This window comes from Myotis myotis, unplaced genomic scaffold (assembly GCF_014108235.1).
Source record: "Myotis myotis isolate mMyoMyo1 unplaced genomic scaffold, mMyoMyo1.p scaffold_m19_p_5, whole genome shotgun sequence".
Taxonomy (NCBI): Eukaryota; Metazoa; Chordata; class Mammalia; order Chiroptera; family Vespertilionidae; genus Myotis; species Myotis myotis.
The window spans coordinates 74159227-74171955 of record NW_023416357.1 but is presented as its reverse complement, the minus strand read 5'-3'; the positions used below and the strand labels follow the sequence as shown (position 1 = coordinate 74171955).

Sequence of the window (12729 nt, the reverse complement as noted above, 5' to 3'; positions counted from 1 at the left end):
TCCTGTATAATAAAAGCCTAATATGCTAAGTGTTGTGTTTGACCGTTCAACTAGTTGCTTTGACACACACTGACCATCAGGGGGCAGACGCTCCAACTGGTAGGTTAGCTTGCTGCTGGGGTCTGGCCGATCAGGACTGGGCGAGACAGGCTGGACACACCCTGGAGCCCTCCCGCAGCCCCTCCCTGGCCGGCCCTCCCTGGCCAGCCCTAATCAGTACTGGGTGAGATGGGCCAGACACGACCTGGAGCCCTCCCCCAGTCTCTCCCTGGCTCCGATCAGCCCTAATCGGGACTGGGTGAGATGGGCTAGCCACACTCTGGAGCCCTCCTGTGGTCCCTCCCCGGCCCCAATTGTGCACCGGTGGGGTCCCTCAGCCTGGCCTGCACCCTCTCGCTATCCAGGATCCCTCGGGGGATGTCAGAGAGCCAGTTTTGGCCCAATCACCCCAGGCCAGCCCAAGGGACCCCACCAGTGCATGAATCTGTGCACCGGGCCTCTAGTTACAATATAATTATCACCTGCTTATAGACTATAAACTCTGTAAGAAAAGTATCTTTTGCTATTTAATGATTTTTATTTAGTTCCTGGTAGCAAACACTCAGTGACTGTCAAATGAATTCTAAGAAAATAATTATGAATATGCCTAAGAACTGGCCACAAGTTTGTCTATCAGATTGTCTATAATACTGAATACTTTGAGATAGCCTACAGCACAACTACATGAAAATGTAGTGGTGGCTCAACACACATTTATAAAATTCTCAGTAAACTAGAAAGACAGGAGACCTTCCTCAACTTAAGAAAGACTATCTTTAAAAAAACCTATAGCTATACCTAATAATGAGGAAGTTGAAGCTTACCACTAAGATCAGGAACAAGGAAAGGATGTCCCTTTTACAACTGCTTTTCAACACTATACTGGAAGTCCTACCTAAAGTAGTAGGACAAGAAAAGGAAATAAGTGGTATACATATTGGGAAGAAAGAATAAAACTCTTTGTTCACAGATGACATGATCATCCAAGTAGAAAATCCAAAAGAATCAACAAAAAACCCCTCCAGGACAAGTAAAGTTTCACAATACAAGGTTAATATACACAAGCTAACTGATATAAATAAGAGTTAATTTCCTACAGGAAAACTTCCAGCCAAACTTTACTCAAACTATTTCTAATAAATGTAAATTATACACATACATTTAAGAAAAATTAATTTAAAAAGTAAGATAATTTTCCAACCCATTTGTTCTAGAACAGGACTCTGGTTGGTTGGCCTGAGCCAGTTCCAGCAACTCAGGGCTTAAGGTGGGAACTTCCCTGGAACCAATCCTTCCTCAAGGGTTCCATCACAAGCCCTTCCATCACAAGGTGAGCGTGCGCTCTCGCGCTCTCGCTCTCTCTCTCTCTCTCTCTCTCTCTCTCTCTCTCTCTCTCTCTCTCTCTCTCTCTCATTCAGACTGGGATAATTTAGACATGCCAATTAACCCAACAGTGCACATCTCTGGGATGTACAAGAAAATCCCCACAGACAATGGCCCCAACTGGGAACTGATTTTTTTCTTCTCACCAACATCATAACCAAATGATGCAAGGAAGGTCCAACATCTGTAAATCAGTTAACAAACCTAGTGTAGTTCTGCCATTGGTACCATCCCCAGAAAAAGCTGAAAGTCTTTCCTAAGATTGTGAAGAAAAGAATGCCCACTATCACCATTTCTATTCAACATGGTGTTGGAAGTCCTAGCCATAACATTCAGACAAGTCCAAGAAATAAGCACTTTGCTACCTCTGCATCTACTCTGAATTAATATATTTCAGAAATGCATTTGGAAGACAGCACTGCATCTTTATTTTTGACATATTTTAATTGTTATAACAATAAAAATAAATGAATACCATCAAATATAAAAAAAGAAATAAAAGGCATTCAAATTGGAAAGAAATAAAACTCTCATTATTTGCAGATGACATGATGCTATATATAGAAAACTGTAGGCTCCACCAGAAAATTATTAGAATAATGACTTCAGTAAAGTTGAAGGTCACCTACAAAAAACCTTACAGTTAACTTAATATTTATAGCAAAAAAAACAATTTTTTTTTCTTCCACAACCATGAAATGGGAAAAGCTAAAACTCTTAAAAGTTTCTATTCAATATAAGACTGGTGGCCCTAGCTAGTGCATTAATGCAAAATTTTAAAAAGGCATAAGGAATGGGAAGAAGAAAAGAAGGAAGGAAGGCTCTAATCACAGACAACACAATTTCAGGGGTGGGAAACCTTTTTTCTGCCAAGGGCCATTTGGATATTTATAACATCATTTTCAGCCCATACAAAATTATCAACTTAAAAGTTAGCCTGCTATATTTAGTCAAACATTTAACTAACTCACCCCTAATGCCTTGGTAGGGCCAGACCAAATGATTTTGAGGGTCTTATACAGCCCATGGGCTGGACGTTCCCCACCCCTGACCTACATAGGAAATTTCAAGGACTCCACAAAAAATAAAAAATAATGTTCAGCAGTGTTGTAAGATACAGGGTCAATATGCCACCAATTAATAAATATAAAAAGAAATAAAAGTACCAAGCTGGTTTGGCTCAGTGGACAGAGCGTCAGCCTGCGGACCAAAAGGTCTCAGGTTCAATTCCGGTCAAGGGCACATGCTCGGGTTGCAGGCTGGATCCCCAGTGTGGGGTGTGCAGGAGACAGCTGACCCATGATTCTCTCTCATCATTGATGTTTTAGTCTCTCTCTCCCTCTCCCTTCCTCTCTGAGATCAATGAAAATATCTTTTTTAAAAAAGAAATAAAAATACCATATGTGCATTAAATACTTAGGTATAAACTAACAAAATATGTGCTAGATCTGTATGCAGAAAACTATAAACACTGATGAGAAAAATCAAATAAGACCTAAATAAATGGAGAGAAACAGTATACTTATGGCTTAAAGGCTCAATATTTTTAATGTTAATTCTCTATTGTAGAAATCAATAAACTGATTATAAAATTATGTGGAATGAGAAAAGAACTATAATAATCAAAACAATTTAAGAAAAATCAAAGTGGATTCATATTACCTGATTTCAAGACTCGAGTTACAGTAATCAAGGTAGCATAAAACTGGCAAAAGGATAGTCAACAGATCAATGAACAGAACAGAGTCCAGAAATAGACCCACACATATATGCTCAACTGATTTTGGACAAAGATGCAAAGACAACCCAATGGAGAAACTTTCTGAGTCTAAGAGCTTCTTTAACTTAGCATAAAGCACCTGAGATTCAAAAATGTTGTGTTTACTGAAAAATACTATCAACCAACTTGACCTAACATTTATAGAACATTCTACCCAACGTCAGACTATGTATTTTTTTCTAGTGCACACATAATATTTACCATGACAGAACATATTCTGAGTCATAAAACAAACCTTAATAACATTATTACTTCTCAATAAATGGTGGTGGAAAAACTGGATATCTATAAGCAAAAACAATGAACCTCAACTAATACAAAAATTAACTCAAAATGAATGCCAGGCCTAAATGTAAAACTATAAAATTTCTAGAAAAAAATATAAGCAAAACCTTTGTGACCTTGAGTTAACATTAGCAAAGAATTTCATAGGTGACATATAAGGATCTATCAATAAAAAAGAAAGGATAAACTTGAACTTCATCAAAATAACAAACTTTTGTTCTGTGAAAGATATTATTAATACCATAAAAAGACAAGCCACAGCCCTGGCTGGTTTTGCTCAGTGGTTAGCGTTTCGGCCCGGGGAACCAAGGGTTGAAGGTTCAATTCCCAGTCAAGGGCACATATCTCAGTTGCAGGTTTCTCAGCCCCAACAGGGATGCATGTGGGTGGCAACCAATCAATGTATCTCTCTCAAGTCAATGTTTCCCACGCACCATCCCTCCCGTTCTCTCTAGAAATTAGTGAAGAAAAACAATTCCTCCTGTAAGAATTAAAAAAAAAAAAAAAAAGACAAGCCACAGATTAGAAAGAATATATCTGCCAACGGATTTATATTTAAAATATGAAGAACTCTTAAAACTCAATAAGGAAACCCAATTTTTAAAATATGCCAAGTATGTGAAAAAACACTTCACCAAAGATAATTTTCAGATGGTGAAAAGATACTCAGCATCATTAATAATCAGAGAATGTATATTGAAACCACAATGAGATAACACCACACCTATTAGAATGGCTAAAAAAAAATCAGTGGTATGCTGGTAAACGTTTGGCAAACGAGTCTTAGGGAGAGAAGACCCTGATTTTTAGCTTTTGTGGATTTCTGTGGTATAAATATGCCCCCCACTGTGTCTGATTACCCCTCACAAAACTGTAAAGTTGGGAAAATATGTACTTTCACCATACAGACAGATAGAATAGACATACAACCTCAAGAACACAGAAAAAAGTAAAATGTAGTAAAGGAATTAGGAAGTAATTAAGTTTAAAATATTTACCTTTGTTTTCAATTTAAGCATTCATTTATATAATTTAATTTTTAACAACAGCAGTATGAATTAACCAGCCTACAAAATTACTGAAAATTGAACAATCATCTTTCGAGCCAGTATAAACTAGCCTCAAGCTCGCCACTGCCTAAAATAAAAACTTACACTACCAAGTGCTGACAAGGATGTGAACAACTGGAATTCTTATTCACTGTTGATGGGAAAGCAAAATGATATAGCTGTTTGTACCGGAAAACAGTTTGGCAGCTTTCTCTCTTAGAATCTCTTACAATTTTATAAGATTTCAGAGATCAAATGAAAGAAACCTGACCAGAGAATGAAATTGATATATCCAACTTCATCAAAGGTTCCATGGGGCTAGTCTTCAGGATTCAAATACTCAAAAATATATTCAAAGCATGACTCTCTGATTAGGGGTAAAATTTAATATGAAAATAACTTTTATGATACCAGGAAATACAGCAATATGCTTTTTTCTTGAAGCATCATGCATTTGTTTTAATGAACCCACACAGATAATTGATTTTCAAAATAATGTCCTATTGAATTTGGTCTCGAGTTATATTATACTACAGCCATTAACTCATGAGACTAAAAAGCAAATAACTTCACCTCCCTGTACCTTATCTCCATTGAACCTTTTTGGGAGAAAGTTTGGCAGTTTCTTACAAAGTTAGTCATATATTAACCACACAACTCAGCAATCCTACTCTCAGTATTTATACAAAAGAAATGAAAACTGTGTTCATAGAAAAACACGTACATAAATGTGTATATTGGCTTTACTCTTTAATGCCAAAAACTGGAAACAACAGAAATGTCCTTCAACAGCAAACTGTGTTTTATACAATAAATTCAGCAATAAGAAAGAATGAATTATTGGTACATGCAACAACACTGATAAATCTCAGATGCTTTACGCTAAGTTAAAGAAGCTAGACTAAAAAAGTTTCATACTGGCCCCACTGAGCAGTGATTAGTGTTGGCCCTCACATGGAAGGGTCGCAGGTTTTTTTATTTTTATTTTTTACTAAGCACCAACTTTTTTTTTTAACTTAAATTCTTTATTGTTAAAAGTATTACATGTCTCCTTTTTTCCCCCCATTGACCTCTCCCCGGCTGCTCCCTCCCCCCAACACATGCCCTCAATGCCCTACCATCTGTGTACATTGGTTATACGTACATGCATGCATACAAGTCCTTTGGTTGATCTCTTACTGCCCCCCTCCCCCCCACCTCCTGCCTTCCCTCTGAGGTTTGATGGTCTGTTCAATTTCTATGTCTCTGGATCTATTTTTGTTCATCAGTTTACATTGTTAATTATATTCCACAAATGAGTGAGATCATGTGATAACTTATCCTTCTCTGACTGGCTTATTTCTCTTAGCTTAATGCTTTCCAGGTCCATTCATGCTGTTGCAAATGGTAAGAGTTCCTTCTTTTTTACAGCAGTGTAGTATTCCACTGTGTAGAGGTACCATATTTTTTTAATCCACTCATCTGCTGATGGGCACTTAGGCTGTTTCCAAATCTTAGCTATTGTAAATTGTGCTGCTATAAATATAGGGGTGCATATGTCCTTTCTGATTGGTATTTCTGAGTTCTTGGGATATATTCCTAGAGGGCTGAAGATTTTATTCTCGGCCAGTTTGGCGCATTGCGGGAGGCAACCAATTGATGTGTCTCTCTCATATAGATGTTTCTCTCTCTCCCCTTACCCCCTTCCACCGTCTCTGAAAATCAATGGGAAAAAAATATCCTTCAGTGAGGATTGAAAAAAAGAAGTTGCATGGCTGTATGATTCCATTTATATAGCATTCTGGAAAAGACAAAACTATAGAAGAAAGCAGAGAACAGATTAGTGGTTGCCAGTGGAAAGGGTTAACTACATGGGTGAATTTTTGGGAGGTGATGGAAGTGTTCTATATCTTGACTGAGGTGATAGTGAACTTTATTAAATTGAGATAAATGTCATCTCAACTAAAAACTATCATCATGGGAGAAAAAACACAAGAATTCAATTTCATAGGAAAGTGTGCATTTGTAAAATTAACATTAAAGAATAATTTTATCTTTTTAAGAAAAGTCTGCAAAAAAAAACAACAAACTGAGCATCTTTGCCTCAAGCAACTTCAGAGAATAACATATTTATAGGTACTAAAAACAATCCTATATAATAAAAGCCCAGCAACCATAACCAGAACGACTGCTCGACCAATTGCTATGAGGTGCATTGACCACCTCTCAGTCCCTGCCCACCCCAGGCCTGCAGGCTCCAATCACCGAATGGCGAACGGGGAACCATGGGGACCCGGGGTGGGTGGTGGCAGGAAATGGCCCTGATCGCAGGGTAGGCCTAGGGACCCTGCCCGTGCATGATTTCATGTGCTGGGCCTCTAGTTCATTCTAAAATCCTTAAATTTAATGGCTTCAAGGGAAAGTGGTCAACTAGTTGTACCTCTTCATAATTTTCCATGCTGTTGCCTTTAAATACGTGGTAATAAAATGTTTTTTCTCTGAAACACACATAATTCATAATAAAGTTTTCAAAAAATAATACATTTAAAGTTGAAGACCTGCCAAAACCGGTTTGGCTCAGTGGATAGAGCGTTGGCCTGCGGACTGAGAGGTCCTGGGTTCAATTCCGGTCAGGGGCATGTGCCTGGGTTGTGGGCATATCCCCAGTGGGAGATGTGCAGGAGGCAGCTGATCGATGATTCTCTCTCATCGATGTTTCTAACTCTCTATCTCTCTCCCTTCCTCTCTGTAAAAAATCAATAAAATATATTTTAAAAAAAAAAAAAAAAAGGTTGAAGACCTATCTAAGATTACAAAAGAGGAAAAAATAAATTACACACTGTTACCACCCTGTTGCGCTGGGACAAGAGATATAAACTTTAGTTCCTCTTTATCAAGAGTCTCTAATGCCCCGGCTTGTGTGGCTCAGTTGGTTGAAGCATTGTCCCATCCCCTACATCAAAAAGTTTGCGGGTTCAATACCGGTCAGGGCACATACCCTAGGTTGTGGTTCCATTCCTGGTTGGGGCGTGTACAGAAGGCAACTGACCAATGTTTCTCTCTCGCTTCCCCTCTCTCTAAAAAAATCAATAAGAATATCCTTGGGGGAGGATTAAAAAAAAAAAGTCTCTACTTACTCTTAATGTCACCCACTTTCCGGGTTCCAAAGATAATTTCTATGCAATTAAGTCACTCGTCTTCTACAGTATCTCCATACTATATGCATGTTTCATTTACACATGTATCACCCGGTACTGCAGGGTTTTGGTCACACAGCTATGTTTATTAATATTTACTCCTGTTGGCTCAAACACTCCATGAGGGCAGGGACTATATTTCAACACAGAGTCTGGGTTAGTGTTCTCATTCAATAAGTTTATGAGACTCCCAAATCTACATCTCTAGCCCATAAACCATTTCTGGCTATCTAATGTTATCTTCATTGGTGTATCTTATCGCCAAGTGAAATAAACTCATAATATCTTCTAAAAGTCACCTGATGAGAAGGATTAAAATCCTAAAATGTCTACCTTTTAATCTGCTGTTGCATCAATTTCCTTCTCTCCTTTTTTTATTTGCAAAAAATTAGAGCGCTTTAAGTCCCCCAAAGGAAACACAGCTTACAATTCTTTACTCAAGTCTAAAGATGTCAATTAAACAGAATGAATAGTGCTCACAGTATCCTAGTTTACTTCAGTGAACTTTCTCCTGATCCTTTCTAGTGGATCCTTTGTTGCCCTCAAAGGAAAGACAGGATCCTCCAGCCGAGACATTAACATACATATAAGGTAGCTAGCTGTACAGTTATGCATAAAGGTCTAAAAGGATACTAACCACAAAAGGTTGTTTGGCAAGATCATTTTTTTTAAAATATATTTTATTGATTTTTTACAGAGAGGAAGGGAGAGAGAGAGAGAGTTAGAAACATCGATGAGAGAGAAACATCGATCAGCTGCCTCCTGCACATCTCCTACTGGGGATGTGCCTGCAACCCAGGTACATGCCCTTGACCGGAATCGAACCTGGGACCCTTCAGTCCGCAGGCCGACGCTCTATCCACTGAGCCAAACCGGTTTCGTAAGATCATTTTTTACTAATTCTTCGGAGATGCCGATTTTGGCAATCCAGCAAACATTTACTAAATGCAGATGTTCAAGATGTTGTGCGGAACACTTAGATGATCAAGGCACTCACTGCCTTTGGCCCCAAGAAGCATATAATCTGAGGGGAGGTAAGTTTTGGCTGGTTCCTACAAATACAATGAGCAGAGCGTGGTCAATGCTGACACTGTTCCCGGAAGTTCCCGGTGAACTGAATTTCAGATAACAGACTATTTGACAGTCATTTCCAATTGCTTTGGTGCAGAACTGAACAAGACAAGAAAGCTTACTAAAAAAAGCCAAAACCCAGTTTATCAGAAAGTACAGCCTGAGGTAACAATGCTCTGGAAATGTGCTTACATTTGAATACACATATGCACACTTAACACTGGGCTCGGAGGTGTGTGTGCTCTCATCAAACGCAAAGCAAATTCAAACGTGAACTTAACAAAAGGGACCCAATACAGTTCAGTTCATAGAGGGTGTTTCCTCTGACAGAAAACAGGAACACTTGGTTTCACAGATCGCTGACCGTGCGAGAAAAGAGGAAAAGGGAGTGAGGATCTGTTTTTATTTCTTCCTCGGCAACTTAGAACACACACAGACAAAGTTTCCTGGACTACTCCCTCCCTTCAACTTTATATTTCACCAACACTATGATCCTTAAAAAAATACTGGAACTAAAGAAGACAAAACCGGTCAAATGCATTTAACCTACCAGGTAGTTTGAAAAAAAAAAAAAAAAAAAGGCACCACCTTCAGGGCTCCTGTCGGGCCGTGACCGGGGAAAGTGCACCCACACACTCGCTCCCCGGGGCGGCTGGGTGGCTCGGCGCTCCCCTCACTGCTCTCCCCTTTCGGGGGCGCCCCGTCCCCCGGGAGGGGAAAGCAAGCACCTCCCCGAAGGGGCTGCGGAGGTCGCCCCGGAGAGGAGAGCGGCGGGGTGCACTGGGACCCAGGGGAAGACCTTCTCCGCTCCGGAGGACGAGGTGCACGGAACACCTGGGAAGACCAGCAGAACAGGAAAAGGGCGCCGTGATGCTCCGCGCAGTCCCTGCCCCTCCGGGGATCAGGTCGGACCCCCAGCCGGTCGGCGGGTCCGAGAAGGCCTAACCGGCCCCGCCAACTCCAGCGCACTGACAGGTGCCTGATGTGGGGCCCCCGGCACCGGCGTCCTCCCGACCAGGTCCTGGCAAGCTCCGGAGGAGGGTGGGGGGGCGGGGGCGGGCAGGGACAAGTTCATGCAGGGAAAAGGCTCCTGAAGGTGAGATGAGCGACGCGGCGCAGCGCCGCCGGTGACGCGGTCTCACCTCGAGGGTGGTGACAGTGCTGGTGAAAAGGTCCTCTCCATCCTCCTGCTCCTCAAAGTCGGCGGGCTTCCCGTCCCCCAGCGGAGGAGGCTCCCTCTCCGCCGCCATCTTCGCTCGCCCCAGGACTGCGCGAGGGGCCGCGCGGGCCGGTCACGTGAGCACGCACGGCGGGGCTGGCGCGGCCGGCTCCCGGGCCCGCCCCTCCTGGCCCCGCCCAGCCGCGCGCGCCCCGCTCCCGGCCTCCCCGCGGCGCCCGCGCTCAGCCCCGCCCACTCGCCTCTTTCCCGCTTTGGCGCTGAGCTTCGCTGTCCTTCGCCGCCCACTGGCTGTGCTGACTTTTGTGGAAGAAGCGGGGACTTGGGTTACCCCATCTTCTTAGCAGGAGGAGGCCCAAGGACTGCTGTTGGCGTCCCCAGCTTCAAAGTCTCCTTTAGGAAGTGGCGGTGCTTGGGTGCCGCTGGGATTAGACCCAGACGGAGGGCAAGATTGGGGACTGATGGAAGGGAGACATGGCTCACAAATCTTCCAGGGCAGTGGTCGGCAAACTCATTAGTCAACAGAGCCAAATAGCAATACAAACGATTGAAATTTCTTTTGAGAGCCACATTTTTTAAACTTAAACTATATAGGTAGGTACATTGTTATTAACTTAATTAGGGTACTCCTAAGCTGGCCTTTGCTAAAAACATCCTCAATCTGATTGAGGTACGTTCGCTGAGGTCGACCCCTTCCAACTCTCCCATCCACACTCGTCTTGTATACTTGTTTCGTCTCTCTCCTTTCGTTCAACCTCTCTATATGTCCAAACCATCGCAGCATACCTTTCTCAATCCTCGACACTACATCTTCTTTCACTCCACAACGTTCCCTGTACGTGCGCGCCCGCTCATGGTATTTTGTGGAAGAGCCACACTCAAGGGGCCACAGAGCCGCATGTGGCTCGCAAGCCACGGTTTGCCAATAACTGTCCCAGGGTGTCCGAGCGAACTGTCTGATGCTAAGGAAACGTTCCGTATCAGCTCAGTCCAACCGAATAGCCACTGGCTGTGTGTGACCACTGATCACTTGAAATGTGACTAGTGTGATTGAGGGACTGAGTATGTGATCTTATTGAATTTTAATTAATCTATATATATAAAAGCCTAAGTGACCATTTGACGGGTAACTATAACGCGCACTGACCACCAGGGGGTAGACACTCTGACCGGTAGGTTAGCTTGCTGCTGGGGTCCAGCCAATCGGGACTTGGCTAGATGGGCCGGACACACTCTGGAGCCCTCCCGTGGTCCCTCCCTGGCCCCAATTGTGCATTGGTGGAGTCCCTTGGCCTGGCCTGTGCCCTCTCACAACCTGGGATCCCTTGAAAGGATCCCACCGGTGGATGAATCCAGGCATCAGGCCTCTAGTTTAAATATAAATAGCCACAGGTGGTTAGAGGCTGCCTACTGGATATTGCAGTTCAAGGTAACAAAAAGACCCTAAATGGGTTGCTGGTCTGATTCCTGGTTGCAGGGCTCGAGCCTGCATGGGAGGCATGCAGGAGGCAGCCGTGAGACGTTTCTCTCTCTCTTAAAAAGTCCATTAAAACATAAAATAAAATAAAAAGATCCCGAATAATTTGTCGTCAGAAGGTTATGCCAATGTCCTCATGAGCCACACATTACCGGGGTTGGCAAAAAGTAGGTTAACAGTTGTTCATGTGGAAAACAGTACAATAATTAATAAATAATAATACAAGAATTAACTCAGTGCTTTTTGTACTCATGACTGTACACCTACTTTTGCCAACGCTGTATTTTCCCTCAATAAATAGAAAGCTGGAAAAAAAATGACAATTAGGGAAATAAGTGGATGATTGGTAAAGAGCTTCATACTCAATTCCCTCAATCAATTACTAGCTGTTCCTCATCGTGGGAAAGTCACTTGAAGACTTCAGTTTCCTTATCAGTAAATGGGAATGTTACTTAAGCCTCCACTCACCACATTGCACAAGATTACTGTCAGGATGGAATGAGAAAATAAGTGAAAATATTCTGAAAGCTAGAATGCTATGCCAATGCAAGGTACGTTTGTGGAAAAATAAAAGGGAACATTGCAAATAGCAACTTGAGGTTATAATTTTGCTAGAGGGGAAAAAAAGCGATTCTTTACAAATAAAGTACAAACCCCGAGCCCTCACTGGGCTGGGACCCCTGGGTTCCACTGGCTATGTGCAAAACTTAGCATCTCTGGAACTTCTATTTTTGTGGGTGCATTGGAGCAGAAGGTTTTGCTAATCATTAAGATTTCTTCTACCCCTAAAATTTAAAATTTCTATGATTCTTTTCAAGAACCATGAACCCATACCCTGACTCATTTAAGAAAGTACACCAAAGTCTCAATGTTCCTTGGATGTGTTTGATGCATGGGCCAATTGTCACTGCCATGCTGCCATCACCAGTGCTGTCTAGTGTCACTGCTGGAAGAATGAACTGTGAAGGCACATTGCCTGACTCAAACTCCACCACCTGTGGACAGTCTATATGGACAGTCTATAGTCTATTACTGAGCAGAAACTTCAACCTCTTTAGAAAGCTCACAGCCTGGCTTGAGGTGATTCTTCTCTGTATCCTCAATTTTTATGCATACCTTTATTTATCACTTGCTACTATTCTTAGCTTATCTTTTTTTTACTGGATATATGAATTAATTGAAATATAGGTCCAGCTGCTTAAAACAGAGAACCACATTAAAAGTGGCTTAAAGATATAGTTTAATTATCCCTCATGTAGTATCATAAAGGCTCTATGAGATCATTCAGGAAT

General features: G+C 41.9%; 1 protein-coding gene across 4 annotated transcripts in view; it reads right to left on the bottom strand.

Moving 5' to 3' along the window:
- Window positions 1-10084, bottom strand: part of SNX2 (sorting nexin 2) — a 51214-nt gene extending 41130 nt beyond the window's left edge. For 3 of the 4 annotated variants that reach the window (XM_036308438.1, XM_036308439.1, XM_036308440.1), the window contains exon 1: window positions 9926-10084. In XM_036308438.1, coding sequence (XP_036164331.1) covers window positions 9926-10033 — 108 coding nt within the window. In that variant the 5' untranslated portion in view covers window positions 10034-10084. Of the gene's footprint in view, window positions 1-863; window positions 935-9925 lie in introns of all 4 variants that reach the window. The other variant, XM_036308441.1, reaches the window with a different exon arrangement.
- Window positions 10085-12729: the final 2645 nt, after the last annotated feature.